General features: G+C 41.3%; 1 protein-coding gene across 1 annotated transcript in view; it reads right to left on the reverse strand.

Annotated features, from left to right (window-relative positions):
- The window catches only part of YTHDC2 (YTH N6-methyladenosine RNA binding protein C2), a 173,449-nt gene that overhangs the window by 58,685 nt on the left and 98,571 nt on the right, over nucleotides 1-16,193 (reverse strand). The window contains exon 18 of the mRNA XM_089684728.1: nucleotides 8,961-9,043. Coding sequence (XP_089540854.1) covers nucleotides 8,961-9,043 — 83 coding nt within the window. The remainder of the gene's footprint in view (nucleotides 1-8,960; nucleotides 9,044-16,193) is intronic.

The following is a 16,193-nucleotide window of genomic DNA, read 5'->3' on the forward strand; positions in this document are numbered from 1 at the left end:
TGAGTTTTTCCGTTATACCACAGCTTCCCCTGTCCGAACACCATCCACGGACCACACCCTTGAAATCCCTCAGGAAAAAGAGAGCACCCAGCTCTTCTTAATACAGGAAGCCAACTCTTTTTATATTAACACAAAACACAAGATATATACAGAGGGCGGGGAAACACAACCAGGAACAGGAAATACATCACCCCTCCCCATCCCACCAAGACACAGAACAATGGGATGAAACACATGGCAAAGGACATTGACCAACCCCCACACCAATACACAAACAGTACATCCCATAATAGTTGGCTGGACAGGAAGACACAGCACAATGGGGGGTAGCACATGGCAAACAGACAATGGACAGCCATGTGGCCGAGAACAAAGGAACACACACTATACACAAGACTCAGACATTCACATGTACACCCTGTACCCTTAAACAGGCACAGGGTGGGTTAAACATAATGATTTGGGGAGATGATACAAGGTCCCCCACCCCCAAAAGTCACTCCCGTCACAAAGCTCAAAATCCTTCTAATAGCTTTTATTTCCATACACACAAATGCGTTGGGAACACTACACATTCTATTCCAAATCAAAACACGAAGAAAAATATATCAAATTTGTGTTGTTCCTCTAAACAAATTGAAGAAAAGTGAATATTAGACTGTTCAAAAAAATAGCAGTGTTTGTATTCTTCTTTACAAACTCAAACATTCACTATATAAACTGAAAAATGTTTGAAGATTTTGCTTTCTTTTGAATCAATTAATTTTTAGTTGTATAACCACGGTTTCTGAGAACTGCTGTAAATCTATGTTGCATGGGGTCAACCAACTTCTGGCACCTGTGAACAGGTATTCCAACCCAGGATGATTGGACTACATTCCACAGTTCTTCTCTATTTCTTGGTTTTGCCTCAAAAACTGCATTTTTGATGTCACCCCACAAGTTTTCTATTGGATTAAGATCCGGGGACTGGGCTGGCCACTCCATAACGTCAATCTTGTTGGTCTGGAACCAAGATGTTGCATGTTTACTGGTGTACTTGGGGTCGTTGTCTTGTTGGAACACCCATTTCAAGGACATTTCCTCTTCAGCATAAGGCAGCATGACCTCTTCAAGTATTCTGATGTATTCAAACTGATCCATGATCCCTGGTATGCGATAAATAGGCCCAACACCATAGTATGAGAAAGATTCCCATATCATGATGCTTGCGCAACCATGCTTCACTGTCTTCACAGTGTACTGTGGCTTGAATTCAGTGTTTGGGGGTCGTCTGACAAACTGTCTCCGGCCACTAGACTCAAAAAGAACAATCTTACTTTCATCAGTCCACAAAAAGTTGTGTCGTTTCTCTTTAGGCCAGTCAATGTGCTCTTTGGCAAATTGTAACCTCTTCTGCACATGTCTTTTTTTCAACAGTGGGACTTTGCGGGGGCTTATTGTAGATAGCTTGGCTTCACATAGGCGTCTAATTGTAACAGTACTCACAAGTAACTTTAGACCTTCTTTGATCTTCCAGGAGCTGATTGTTGGCTGAGTCCTTGCCATTTTGGCTATTCTTCTATCCATGCAAATGGTAGTTTTTCACTTTCTTCCAGGTCTTTCAGGTTTTGGTTGCCATTTTAAAGCATTTGCGATCATTTTAGCTGAGCAGCCTATCATTTTCTGCACTTCTTTATAGGTTTTCCCCTCTCCAATCAACTTTTTAATCAAGGTACGCTGTTCTTCTGGACAACCCAATTTCCTCAGAATTTCAGAGAGAAATGCACTGTAACCAGCATGTACAACATTTGCTGCCTTCCTTCCTTAAATAAAGGCAATAATTGCCACCTGTTTGCCATGTAGAAATATCATTTCTACCAAAAACAGTGATTGATCAGGTTAGTGATGTCTGACTGCTATTTTTTGAACACAACTGTATACATAATTAGGACTTCCATATAGCTGAAGTTGTAGTTTCATCCTATTAATGAATGATTGATAGTTTGTACACCTGGATTTTGTAGACTATGACTTGCTCTACTCATTTTGAGGGGACCATTGTTTTGCAGCTGGTTGACAAACACTTTTCGGGTCTTCCGGCAAACTTTTGTATTTGCTAAGATGGAACTTGTTGGTTTCTCAACATTGTTCTGTTTCCTGCGCTGTTTAACAATTGTAAAACTTGAGCTGAATGTTGTGACTTGGTAAGTATGGGTGTTTGTGTAAAATTGAGTTTCCAAGGTCTCTCTATGGTCAATTTGGTTATCCATTACTTGTTTAGTATGTACTAGAACCTTCTGGTAACGTTTGCGTTATTGTTCAGCCAAATTTTTCCATCTCTTGGGAAGAACCCATTTTGTTTTGAGTATTCTATTAAGGATTTGATTCGATCACATTTAGGGCCAGTTCACGGCACAAAAACGCGCTTTGGATGCATTCCGTATGTTTTTGCTTACAGTTCACACCACACTCCATTCCGGGGCAGTTTGCTATGTTCCAGCACAGTTCTGTGCAGAAAAAATGCAGTATGTTCCACCTTTTTTTCTGCACTGGAAACTGACTGGAACTGACTGCACTGCTGTGAACTAGGGCCATTGGAATACATGGAAAACACTGTGGTTGCATTTTTGATGCAGAAAAAAGCGCACTGGACTGTATCTAATTTAAACTAACCCTTAGGGTTCATAATTCATCAGTTTTATTTTATCTAGAAATACCCTGACAGTGCCCCACGTGCTTCCACTCCCAAATGCCTGTAATCCACTATTAGCAGGTAAAGTTATTCCAATGTGGGGTACTAGAATGGATGCGAATTGAGGGGGTTTAAGCATGTCCAGTATGATGGAATTGCAATAGACAAATAGTAATATAGTTCCTAAAGCTGTCTTTCTGAGGTATTCGACAACTGGTGAGACAGTGAAGAATTCAGCTTGTGTTTTCACGTAAAATGTTGGATGGAAGAACACCATTTAGGGGTATAATAGGCACTACATCACTAGTCAGAGAGGAACTTCTGGTAGCAAGGTAAAGAAAAGCAAATTTAAATAGACAAATGTTAAAATAATCATACCTATAAGATCGAATAATTTGAAACAATAACTCAGGAGCAAAACACTAAAAGTGTACATGAATTGTGCTGTGAAAAAACGCTTGTGTAATTAGCACTGCAGGATATATGTACTGAATACTAACAATTCAACAAAGTAGAGCCAGGAAGCAGAAAGTAATTGACAGGGAAACTCTTACCTTGCTCATGTTGCTGGTCCCCTTCAAGGACCAGGCTTTGCCCATCAGGGTGGGCATACCCCCAAAGAGATGTGCAGAGTCTGAGTGCCATAGGAACGGACCATGGCCCAGGACCATCCAGCAGCTAACTCACTCATTATACTAAGTACTAAGGTGAGCGCTGAACACAGGATCCAGTTGTAAGAATCATGCACACAGGGAGAGATGTGGTTCTCCATTTTGCTCCAAACTTCTGAATTTTGGTATTTCTCTTAAATTCCAAATCAGTCTCCCTCCGATTTCCCCCCTCCCTCAGCAATGCATTCAGCGTACCTTGCTAGTCCCTGCCTTTATACAATCTTTTTACCAAATAAGGCAATTGGCTTACTGTTGTAAGAAGATACCAGTTGATTTTGTGTAGAAAAAGAGGCTGTTATGTTTGGTGTGTAGAAAAAGAAGCAAGGACCGTCTGCGTTTTAACATCTAGCCGACAGAGAGAAAGCAAAGTCTCCTGCGATGAACCAATGAAACTAGCAGTCGAGACACAGAAAGCAACCTTGCACTCATAGGACCGGAAACTGCTTAATCCAAGGCTGATTGGCAAGTACTTATTCACCTAAACTTGTTGCTTCTCTTTCTCTCTCTCTCTGTAAATTTTTCTACTGCACCCTTTTGACCTTTTAGTAATAAATCTTACTTTCTGAAAGCGTTGAACTGTTTCTATAGCCCTTTAAAGTGACTTACGAATCCCTGCCATTGAAGAGCGCTACTATGAGTGTTTAACCCTCTGTATAACCTGTCTGCAGCGATAGCGGTATACCGATTAACCAATCATCCTAGTGTATTGCTGAGTTTTCTCATTCTCCGTACAAAAAGGAGGTGGTGGCAGTGTGAAGGGATAATTGCGTAATTAACCTGACCCAGTAGCAAACGCTCCCAGGCTGCAGGTACGTCAATTGTGGTCCAATTAGCTGGAAAATCGGTGTGCAGGGTGCAGCTGGGCGTGGCATTGTTATGCACAAGACATCACGGTTTTAGATTGGCTAGTCCTTTGGTCACGAGTTTGGTGAGAAGTTCTTGGGTCTGATGCCGCGCCCGTCACACCAGTGTCAAAAGCAATAATAACAGGCTGGCCTCATTATTGCACGGTCCAGGTACGGTTCCCAAGATGTACACTGAGGGCAATCCATTCAGAAATTGCTAGTGAGCTACGAGGCAATAAATAGTCAGATCTTGCAGAAGCGTCACTCAAAGATTAGGAATTAAAAAACAAAGTAGAAAAATTTTAAAAATTCTTTCCTCACAAGAGCAGAGGTCCATCACCCAAGGATACTGACAAAAAAAAACAAAAAACTGGAGCCTCACCGAGTGGGCAGGGCTAAATGGATACACTAACAGGTGTCCCCTGCAAAGCTTGGTCAGTGTCCAATTACCTCATGGTAGTAGTATACAACCCACGAAGGTCTTGTGTCCTTTGTTGTATCATTAAGATAATTTTCCTTTTTCTCATCCTTCGGGGGATACAGGAACTCAGATACTGTATGGATGTCAAAAGCAGTCCTATCTAAGGGAAGGGCAACAAAAAAAAACACTACAGGCCTCACTAAGAAGACTGTAAACTGCCTGCAACCCAATAACCACCTGAAGGACCAATGACCGAATGTAAATGAATGAGGTCAAAGCCCCTATTAGATAAGGGACCCCAATAGCATGACCAATGGGAAAGCACAGAATATCAGACTAGGATGAAAAAAAGACAATGCCAAAAACGGAGTCCTCACTGAAGAAAACACTGAACTTGAGCCAGCAAGAATCGGATCAACTAGAACCCACCAAAAATAGGTGAACTGATAAACTCCCAATGGGGAAGAAAGGAAGTAACAGGTCGATGTAAAATGACCAGCTAATCTACAGGGAAAGGCCTGTTATCTTAGGGTCAAGGGCATAAACTTCTGACTAATAGAGGTTGTCCAGCCAGTAAGATATACAAGAGAACATACGTTATATTAAAACCTCATAGCCTATGAGGACATGGGGAGATCTCCAAGCGACTAGAGAACTCAAGGGTTTGATCCTAGAAGACCGTCACAAAAGAAAGAGGAACCAGAAAGACATGACCACAAATTTAGGCAGGAATGACAAAAGTAGGCTTCAGCTCCAAGAAGTTTCAGACGGCTAAGGGACACAAAAGGATGAATTAGGCTAAAACTAAGACCAGGGAAGGTATCTTGTGGACTTCCTTCTGCTGATGATTATTCAGAGGAAGAACAAAACCCTGATGACGAGGTCTCACACAGTTCCCTGGACAAACTTTGTATCAGAAGTGGGTCCCTGCGGAAGGGGGCAAGGGTTCCCTGCCTGCTGCCAATCCAATTACACCTTTAAATGAAGATCTTTGCTGAGGTGCAATCAGGTGCACACCCTGTGCCTCTTAATATAGACGCTACTGTTTGAGAAGTAACAGGTTCCAAGGCAACAGTCTCTGAAATACTGTTTGAGTGAGGTAAACATGCTTGGTGTTGTCCAGCAAGAAGAAGGCTGTCCTGAGGGGGGTTACTCCCAACACTCCACACTCCTTTAATGGAGAGGAAAGGATAGACAAAAAGGGAGCAAAAGGTACACCAGTTATAGGCTTTTTCAGGGATGACTTGAGCTAGACCGCCATACTTATCGAAGGCAGATGGCCACCAGCGCTTGAGTCCAGTGAGGCCCAACAAAGCCAAACCTTACAGTATTCAGGCCCTTCAGAGAGGTACTGACTGCAAGAACTCTAAAGCTCAGGTTCTCCTACAGGAGGATGTTTAGGCATACCATAGTAGGGATGCCAGGAGAGAATAATAGGCTGAACCCAAAATACACTGGTGCAAAGGTGAGCATCCACGCAACACCAAAATTCCAGATCCTTGTCAAAGAAAAAGCAGATAGAGTAGACCCTTACTGACCCTGAAGGTCAAGGCGTTCCTTTCACAAGGCAGACCCCGAGCAATATCATGTGCTATGAGGGGCTCTTTACATCTCAATGACAGGAAGCCTTCCTGAGGAAGGGGAGGGGGTCCAAATGGAGCACAGCTCTAGATTTCAAAATAATAAAAAGGTTGTCCCAAAGTGTATTTGATTTTTTTAATTTTTTTTTACTGGACATGTTTAATAGCAAAAAAGTAAAAAATATTGTTTTATTCTCAAAATAGTCGGTCTATTTCTATTTCTGAATTTAAAACTTTTTTTGGGCCCGTCCCTCAACATGGGCATTACAAAAAAGAATGAACTGCGGTCATATTGCTCCACAAACCCAATTCATCCTATGCTGTGTTCTCTGCTGTTACATATATGCCCAACATGGACAGGCCGTGTACTGGTACGTTGCTGGACTTTAAGTGGTTATAACGGGATCATGCCTGCAGCTACAGGGATAGAGACCAGAATGCCTCCAATCATCTCTATGGTCTAAAAGACCAGAAGCTACAAGCATTTCATAATTTCCGTTTCACCAGACTTTAACAGTGCCATTTTTAAGTTGGGAAAGCATCTGATCACACCAATCTTGGTGTGATCAGATGCTTTAAGGGCAAATGAGATATCTAGAGTCTAATAGACCCCAGATTTCTCAGAAAAGAAGACCTGTCACTGTCCATTGCCATCAAAGGGGATCTGTACACTCCGTGATAACAATAAAAGTGATCAATAAAAAAAAAAGTCTGTATGTCGGTATGTAAAAAAAAAGATTGAACCATGCATGTGAGGCATCACTACGAGTGTCAGATCGAGGGCAGTAATTATAGCACTAGACCTCCTGTGTAAATATAAATTGGTGACCTATAAAGGCTTTCAAAGCGTCGCCTATCGATATAAAAAATGTATGTACTTTGCTGCCTTTGCAGGGGCATGCACAATTTTAAAGCATATCATGCTCGGTATCCATTTGCTCACCGTAACATCATCTTTAATATGTTATCAAACAATTGGGCAATATATTGTGTTTTGTGCGTTAAAATTCAAAAACTTGTATTTTTCCCCAAAAGATTTGCATTTGAAAAATCGCTGCAAAAATACTGCATAACGTAAAAAATTTCAACACCCACTATTTTATTCTCTAGGGTCTCTGCTTTTAAAAAATATATAATGTTTGGGGGTTCAAGATAATTTTCTAGCAAAAAATAAAAGTTTTTTTTTTCCTGTGAACAAAGTGTCACAAGGCTTGGCTTGGAGTGGGTGATGTGTGGCATACGTTTCTAATGTTGGCCCTAAAATGCCAGGATAGTAAAAGCAACCCTCCAAATGACCCCTTTTTGGAAAGCAGACACTCCAAGGTATTTGCTAAGATCTCAATTGTTGCCACGTTTTTGTAAAATGAAGAAAGAAAACAAAAATGTATTTTTTCTTTTTCAAAACCCTATGACAAAAATGATATCTGTAAAAATACTCACCATGCCTCTTATCAAATTCCTTTGGGTGTCTACTTTCCAAAAAGGGGTCATTTGGGGGTGGGTTTGTACTGTTCTTTCCTGGCATTTTAGAGCCTCCGAAACTGTGATAGGTAGTGGGGAAGTGATATGAGGAAATATGCCCTTTGAAATCCTGGAGTTGGTCATTGGATTTTTGGGGCCTGTGAGTAGCTAGGCAGCCAAAAAGTATTTTATATGTGATATCCCCATACTTGGGAGAAGTAGCAGAATGTGTTTTGGGGTGTTACACCACATATACCCATGCAATATGTAATTTAAGTGACAACTTTGTGTAAATAAAAAAAAAAAAAAATTGTCATTTTCAAAACATTTGTGGCAAAAAATAAAAATATCCCATGGACTCAACATGCCTCTTTGCAAAATCCTTGGGGTATCTACTTTCCAAAAAGGGGTCACTTATGGAGGAGGTTGCACTGCCCTGGCATTTTAGCACCTCAGGAAATGTGACAGGCAGTCAGAAAGTAATAGGTGTGTGTGTGTATATATATATATATATATATATATATATACACACACACACACATACATACACACACACACACACACACACCATAGTTTGTAGACGCTATAACTTTAACACAAACCAATTAATATAGCTGTATTGGGATTTTTTTTTACCAAAAGGCATGTAGCAGAATACATTTAGGCCTAAATTTATGACTAACTTCGAGTTTATTGGATATTGTTTATAACCAAAAGTGAAAAATATTGGGGGTTTTTTCCCAAGTTTTCAGTCTTTTTTGTTTATAGCGCAAAAAGTACAAAAAAAAAAAAAAAAAAAAAAGGCAGACGTGATCAAATACCACCAAAAGAAAGCTATATTTGTGTGACAAGAACATATACATTTTGTTTGGGTACAGCATTGCAAAACCACGCAATCACCAGTTGAAATAGCGCAGTGCCGAACAACAAAAAATGGCCTGGACATGAAGGGGGGTAAATCTTCCGGAAGGTAAGTGGTTAAACATAGTGAATGAATAATTATTCATGTACATTTACATTTTAAATATATGTATATAAGCATTTTAGGCTATGTTTAAGTGGAATTGTGGTCATCTACACTTTAGATCTCCTTTTGCTGCAACCTCTATGCAGAGCATGCCTCCACTTCCTCGATTGAGGCAACCCAAAGCAGCAGAGGGACAGCTAATGAGGAGGTTGAGATCTCATCCTTAACATCAAAATTAAATAACAGACTTATCATCAAGCACCTGACAGATGCCAGAAATGGAAGCACTGTACTCTAATTCCACTTTAATGCAAATGCAGAAATAAAAAAAAATATAGTACCTTCCTTTCCTTTGAATAGCACTAGCTTTGGAAATCCAAACCATCTTTAGCATTGTAACATGGTTTAGAGCATCAAAAGATTTCTGCAAGAAAAGAAAAAACAACACGCTTCAGAGGAATAGCTCTCATAGGTTGCATTCGGAAGTATACGGTGAATAGTGAAGTATTATGTTAAAGTTTTACTAAACCCACAACAGTAAAATCAGTCTGTATACGCAGTAAAGCATGCTCGTTATACTCACTGTGGAACCTAAGGGATTCATTCTCTGTATTGTGTAAATAGGCTGTTTGATCCTGACTTCTGATCCTCCCCTCCCTCCACAGTCCCCAATCCATCTGCTGACAGTACAGAGCCCTAGGAGGCACTCTGCACATGCTCAGTTTGGTGTGCATTATTAGAGCTTTTTTTATGGGGGGGGGGGGGGTGCATGTGATCAGCACAGGGCCAATCAGCACTGTCCAGAGGGTGTCAGGGGTCATGTAGCCTCTTTGGACAGTCAGAGAATGAAAAAGCCTCCTACAAGATTTAAACTGTGCTCACAGCAATACTGATAGAAGTCACAAAAACACAGTGTTGAACATTTGTCAAGAAGCCAAAGCCTGTAGCTCATAAAATGCAAGGGTTGTGAAATTCCCTACAGCATCCACTGTGATACGTGCATCCATATCCTTTCCTCCATTTCATCCCCAATAGTTTGGAGGTTCCATCTCCGATTCAGGAAATGATCGGGGGAGAGGAGAAATGTGGCATTTTTGGCCTCTGAAAACCAGAAGGTTTTAGGAGTGCTAAAAGTTTTCAGAAGAATACTTTGCGTTCGTCAGACAGGGGAGAGGGAGCCAGTCATAATAGGACATTGCTGCGGCAGACGGGAGCAGGTATCACCCTAGGCCATGTATTATCTTGTATATATGAAGCATAGGGATCCATGCTTCGCCCGTCATGGTGGGCATACCACCAAAGGGTTCTTCAGGGACAGGAAATCTTCATGGTCCTGGACCTATAAAGAACCCTGTTGCTAAATACATGCTTTGCAACAATGTGCCAATGCGAGGGCCTAACACAGGATCCAGTGCCTGAAACAAACATTACAGGCTGGCCCCAAACAGCAGGAAAACTGCTAGATAGCACAGGGCAAAAAGCAGGTGGATCTTGATAGAAGTGTCTTAATAAAAAAAAAAAAAAAAAAAAAGGAAAATGATATCCAAGGAAGAAGACGACCACCACCCACAAACACTAGCAAAAATACTGGAGTCTCACATGTGGTAAAGGCAGCCCTAGCAAAGGTTTATGCCAGTGTATTACAGGCATATAACCCATGGTCTATGAATACAAGCCCTGTATCCTGTAATGTACAATTAAAATATATTGTGTTGCCATTCTGCCCACAAAAATTTCTTTAAAAACTTTGGGTGTAATTTACAAAGCGTTAACACAAGGTTAAAGAAGAACTAAACTCATTCTTTCAACTCTTTCCTGAGACCGTTACAACCAAGACAGGAGTTGAATGATAACGTTCAAAGTTGGTTGTGCTCCCAACTGTACTGTCAAGCCATCAAATGGCTGGTGTCATATCTGATCACATGTGCAGCACCAGGACAACTGCAGGTCAAAAAAGAAGTTAAGATGGAAATGTGCTTGACTATAAAGGAGAGGAAGTGATAGAAAATCGGCTTTAAAGTGGAACAAAGCCCCCTATTGTTTATTGGCCAAGGAAGCTGCCATCTTAACTTCTGTTTCATCTGCAGTTTCCATGATGCTGCACATCTGATCCGCTATGATACCAGCAATTTGATAGATTGACAGTTGAGAGCTAACATAAGCGCACAAGTAATTTTAAGGACTCGGTCACACGTGTGTTGATTATAAAGAATGCAGCAATGCTCATTTTATTTATATATATATATATATATATATATATATATATATATATATATATATATATATATATATATATATGGACACCCCTCCAAATCATTGGAGTCAGGTGTTCCAATCACCTCCATGGCAACAGGTATATAAAAATCAAGCACCTAGGCATGCACACTGCTTCTACAAAGAATTATGAAAAAATGGGTCGCTCTCAGGAGCTCAGTGATTTCAAGTGTGGTACCGTGATAAGTTGTCACCAGTGCAATAAGTCCATCCGTGAAATTTCCTTGCTACTAAATATTCCACGGTCAACTGTTAATGATATCATAACAAAGTGGAAGCAACTGGGAAAAACAGCAGCTCAGCCACAAAGTGGTAGGCCATGTAAAATGAAAGGGGGTCAGCACAAGCTGAAGCGCAGAGTGCACAGAAGTCACCAACTGTCTGCAGAATCAATAGCTAAAGACCTCCAAACTTCATGTGACCTTCAGATTAGCACAACAGCAGTGCATAGAGAACTTCATGGAATGGGTTTCCATGGCCAAGCAGCTGCATCCAAGCCTTACATCATCAAGTGCAATGCAAAGCGTCGGATGCAGTGGTGTAAAGCACCCTGCCACTGGACTCTAGAGCAGTGGAGACGTGTTCTGTGTAGTGACCAATCAAGCTTCTCTGTCTGGCAATCCGATGGATGTGTCTGGGTTTGGCGGTTGCCAGGGAACGGTACTTGCCTGAGTGCATTCTGCCAAGTGTAAAGTTTGGTGGAGGAGGATGATTATGGTGTGGGGCTGTTTTTCATGGGTTGGGCTTGACCCCTAAGTTCCAGTAAAAGAAACTCTTAAAGGTGTCAGCATACCAAGACATTTTGGACAAATTTCGTGCTCCTAACTTTGTGACAGTTTGGGGATGGCCCCTTCCTGTTCCAACATGACTGTGCACCAGTGCACAAAGCAAGGTCTATAAAGACATGGATGAGCAAGTTTGGGGTGGAGGAACTTGACTGGCTTGCAGAGTCCTGACCTCAACCAGACAGAACACCTTTGGGATGAATTAGAACTCAGACTGTAAACCAGGTCTTCTCGTCCTACATCAGTGCCTGACCTCACAAATGTGCTTCTGGAAGAATGGTCAAACATTCCCATAGACACTCTTAAACCTTGTGGACAGGCTTCCCAGAAGAGATGAAGTTGTTATAGCTGCAAAGGGTGGGCCAACTCAATATTGAACCCTACGGACTAAGACTGGGACGCCATTAAAGTTCATGTGCGTGTAAAAGGCAGTCATCCCAATATACACACACGTATATACATATATACACACACACATACAGTTGTGTTCAAAATAATAGCAATCAGACATCACTAACCTGATCAATCACTGTTTTTGATATTTCTACATGGCAAATAATTTACTAGCAGGTGTAGTAGAGTAATAGAAATGCAACAGACCCAACAGTCATGACAAGCATGCTGCTGATTCTGTGTAATTGAATCACTAATTGAAAGGGGCATGTTCAAAATAATAGCAGTGTGGAGTTCTATTAGTGAGGTCATTCATTCTTTGAAAAACAGGTGGCAATTATTGCCCTTATTTAAGGAAGGAAGTCAGCAAATGTTGTACATGCTGGTTACAGTGCATTTCTCTCTGAAATTCTGAGGAAAATGGGTTGTCCAAAAGAACAGCGTACCTTGATTAAAAAGTCGATTGGAGAGGGAAAAACCTATAAAGAAGTGCAGAAAATGAGAGGCTGCTCAGCTAAAATGATCGCAAATGCTTTAAAATGGCAACCAAAACCTGAAAGATGTGGAAGAAAGTGAACTACCATTCAAATGGATAGAAGAATAGCCAAAATGGCAAGGACTCAGCCAACAATCAGCTCCAGGAAGATCAAAGAAGGTCTAAAGTTACCTGTGAGTACTGTTACAATTAGAAGACACCTATGTGAAGCCAAGCTATCTGCAAGAAGCCCCCGCAAAGTCCCACTGTTGAAAAAAAAGACGTGCTGAAGAGGTTACAATTTGCCAAAGAGCACATTGACTGGCCTAAAGAGAAATGGTGCAACATTTTGTGGACTGATGAAAGTAAGATTGTTCTTTTTGGGTCTAGGGGCCGGAGACAGTTTGTCAGACGACCCCCAAACACTGAATTCAAGCCACAGTACACTGTGAAGACAGTGAAGCATGGTTGCGCAAACATCATGATATGCGGATGTTTCTCATACTACGGTGTTGGGCCTATTTATCGCATACCAGGGATCATGGATCAGTTTGAATACATCAGAATACTTGAAGAGGTCATGCTGCCTTATGCTGAAGAAGAATGAAGAGGAAATGCCCTTGAAACGGGTGTTCCAACAAGACAACGACCCCAAACACACCAGTAAACGTGCAACATCTTGGTTCCAGACCAACAAGATTGACATTATAGAGTGGCCAGCACAATCCCCAGATCTTAATCCAATAGAAAACTTGTGGGGTGACATCAAAAATGCAGTTTCTGAGGCAAAACCAAGAAATAGAGAAGAACTGTGGAATGTAGTCCAATTATCCTTGGCTGGAATACCTGTTCACAGGTGCCAGAAGTTGGTTGACTCCATGCAACACAGATGTATTGCAGTTCTCAGAAACAGTGGTTATACAACTAAATATTAAGTGATTCAAAGGAAAGCAAAATCTTCAAACATTTTTCAGTTTATATAGTGAATGTTTGAGTTTGTAAAGAAGAATACAAACACTACTATTTTTTTGAACAGTCTAATATTCACTTTTCTTCAATTTATTTTAGAGGAACAACACAAATGTGATATATTTTTCTTCATGTTTTGATTTGGAATAGAATGTGTAGTGTTCCCAATGCATTTGTGTATATGGAAATAAAAGCTATTAGAAGGATTTTGAGCTTTATTCACTATTTTCAACACACTATTATTTTGAACACAACTGTATATACATATACATACATACATACATACACACATACTTATATCCATGAATGCCAACATGTTCTGTTACATACTGAAGCAGAGCATGATCCCCTCCCTTCGGAGACTGGGCCACAGGGCATTATTCCAAACACACCTCCAAGACGACCATTGCCTTGCTAAAGAAGCTGAGGGTAAAGGTAAAAGTGATGGACTGGCCAAGCATATCTCCACTCCTAAACCCTATTGAGCATCTGTGGGGCATCCTCAAAGGGAAGGTGGAGGAGCACAAGGTCTAAAACATCCACCAGTTCCATGATGTCGTCATGGAAGAGTGGAAGGAGGACTCCAGTGGCAACCTGTGAAGATCTGGTGAACACCATGCCCAAGAGGGTTAAAGCAGTGCTGGAAAATAATGGCGGCCACACAAAATATTGACACTTTGGGCCCAATTTGGACATTTTCACTTAGGGGTGTACTCACTTTTGTTGTCAGTGGACATTAATGGCTGTGTGCCGAGTTAGATTGAGGGGTCAGCAAATTTACACTGTTATACAAGTGGTACACTCACTACTTTACATTGTAGCAAAGTGTCATTTCTTCAGTGTTGTCACATAAAAAGATATAACAACATATTTACAAAAATGTGAGGGGTGGACTCACTTCTGTGAGATACTGTGTATGTATGTATGTATGTATGTATGTATGTATGTATGTACTGTCAGGTCCATAAATATTGGGACATCGACACAATTCTAACATTGTTGGCTCTATACACTACCACAATGGATTTGAAATGAAACAAACAAGATGTGTTTTAACTGCAGACTATCAGCTTTAATTTGAGGGTATTTACATCCAAATCAGGTGAACGGTGTAGGAATTACAACAGTTTGCATATGTGCCTCCCACTTGTTAAGGGACCAAAAGTAATGGGACAGAATAATAATCATAAATCAAACTTTCACTTTTTAATACTTGGTTGCAAATCCTTTGCAGTCAATTACAGCCGGAATGCATAGAGCTCACCAGACGCTGGGTTTCATCCCTGGTGATGCTCTGCCAGGCCTCTACTGCAACTGTCTTCAGTTCCTGCTTATTCTTGGGGCATTTTCCCTTCAGTTTCGTCTTCAGCAAGTGAAATGCATGTTCAATCGGTTTCGTGTCAGGTGATTGACTTGGCCATTGCATAACATTCCACTTCTTTCCCTTAAAAAACTCTTTGGTTGCTTTTGCAGTATGTTTTGGGTCATTGTCCATCTGCACTGTGAAGCGGCGTCCAATGAGTTCTGAAGCATTTGGCTGAATATGAGCAGATAATATTACCCGAAACACTTCAGAATTCATCCTGCTGCTTTTTTCAGCAGTCACATCATTAATAAATACAAGAGAACCATTTCCATTGGCAGCCATACATGCCCACGCCATGACACTACCACCACCATGCTTCACTGATGAGGTGGTATGCTTAGGATCATGAGCAGTTCCTTTCCTTCTCCATACTCTTCTCTTCCCTTCACTCTGGTACAAGTTGATCTTGGTCTCATCTGTCCATAGGATGTTGTTCCACAACTGTGAAGACTTTTTTAGATGTCGTTTGGCAAACTCTAATCTGGCCTTCCTGTTTTTGAGGCTCACCAATGGTTTACATCTTGTGGTGAACCCTCTGTATTCACTCTGGTGAAGTCTTCTCTTGATTGTTGACTTTGACACACATACACCTACCTCCTGGAGAGTGTTCTTGATCTGGCCAACTGTTGTGAAGGGTGTTTTCTTCACCAAGGAAAGAATTCTTCGGTCATCCACCACAGTTGTTTTCCGTGGTCTTCCGGGTCTTTTGGTGTTGCTGAGCTCACCAGTGCGTTCCTTCTTTTTAAGAATGTTCCAAACAGTTGTTTTGGCCACGCCTAATGTTTTTGCTATCTCTCTGATGGGTTTGTTTTGTTTTTTCAGCCTAATGATGGCTTGCTTCACTGATAGTGCCAGCTCTTTGGATCTCATCTTGAGAATTGACAGCAACAGATTCCAAATGCAAATAGCACACTTGAAATGAACTCTAGACTGGCAATGGGCAAACTACGTTTACGGCCCGGCAGACCTTTTAATCCGGCCCGCGGAGCGTGATACATTGGCTGTCAGGATGTGTGTAGGTGGGGCAGCTTGACGAACGTGAGGGGAGCTAGGCTCCTCTCACAGTCCGCCCTGAAGACCGGAACGGCGCGGGAACACGGCGAGAGGAACGTGCGGAGCAAAGGTAAGTGAATTGACACAGGGGGGACTTGGCTTACTACTTGGGGGGGAATAGTACTGCGGGGGATGAAATACTATATGAGGGATGAATTAATATGGGGGATGAATTAATATAGGGGATGAATTACTATATGGGGGATGAATTACTATATGGGGGATGAATTACTATGGGTGATGAATTACTATATGGGGG

Source organism: Staurois parvus, unplaced genomic scaffold (genome assembly GCF_062004578.1).
Source record: "Staurois parvus isolate SC_StPar_1 unplaced genomic scaffold, SC_StPar_1.0 ptg000354l, whole genome shotgun sequence".
Taxonomy (NCBI): Eukaryota; Metazoa; Chordata; class Amphibia; order Anura; family Ranidae; genus Staurois; species Staurois parvus.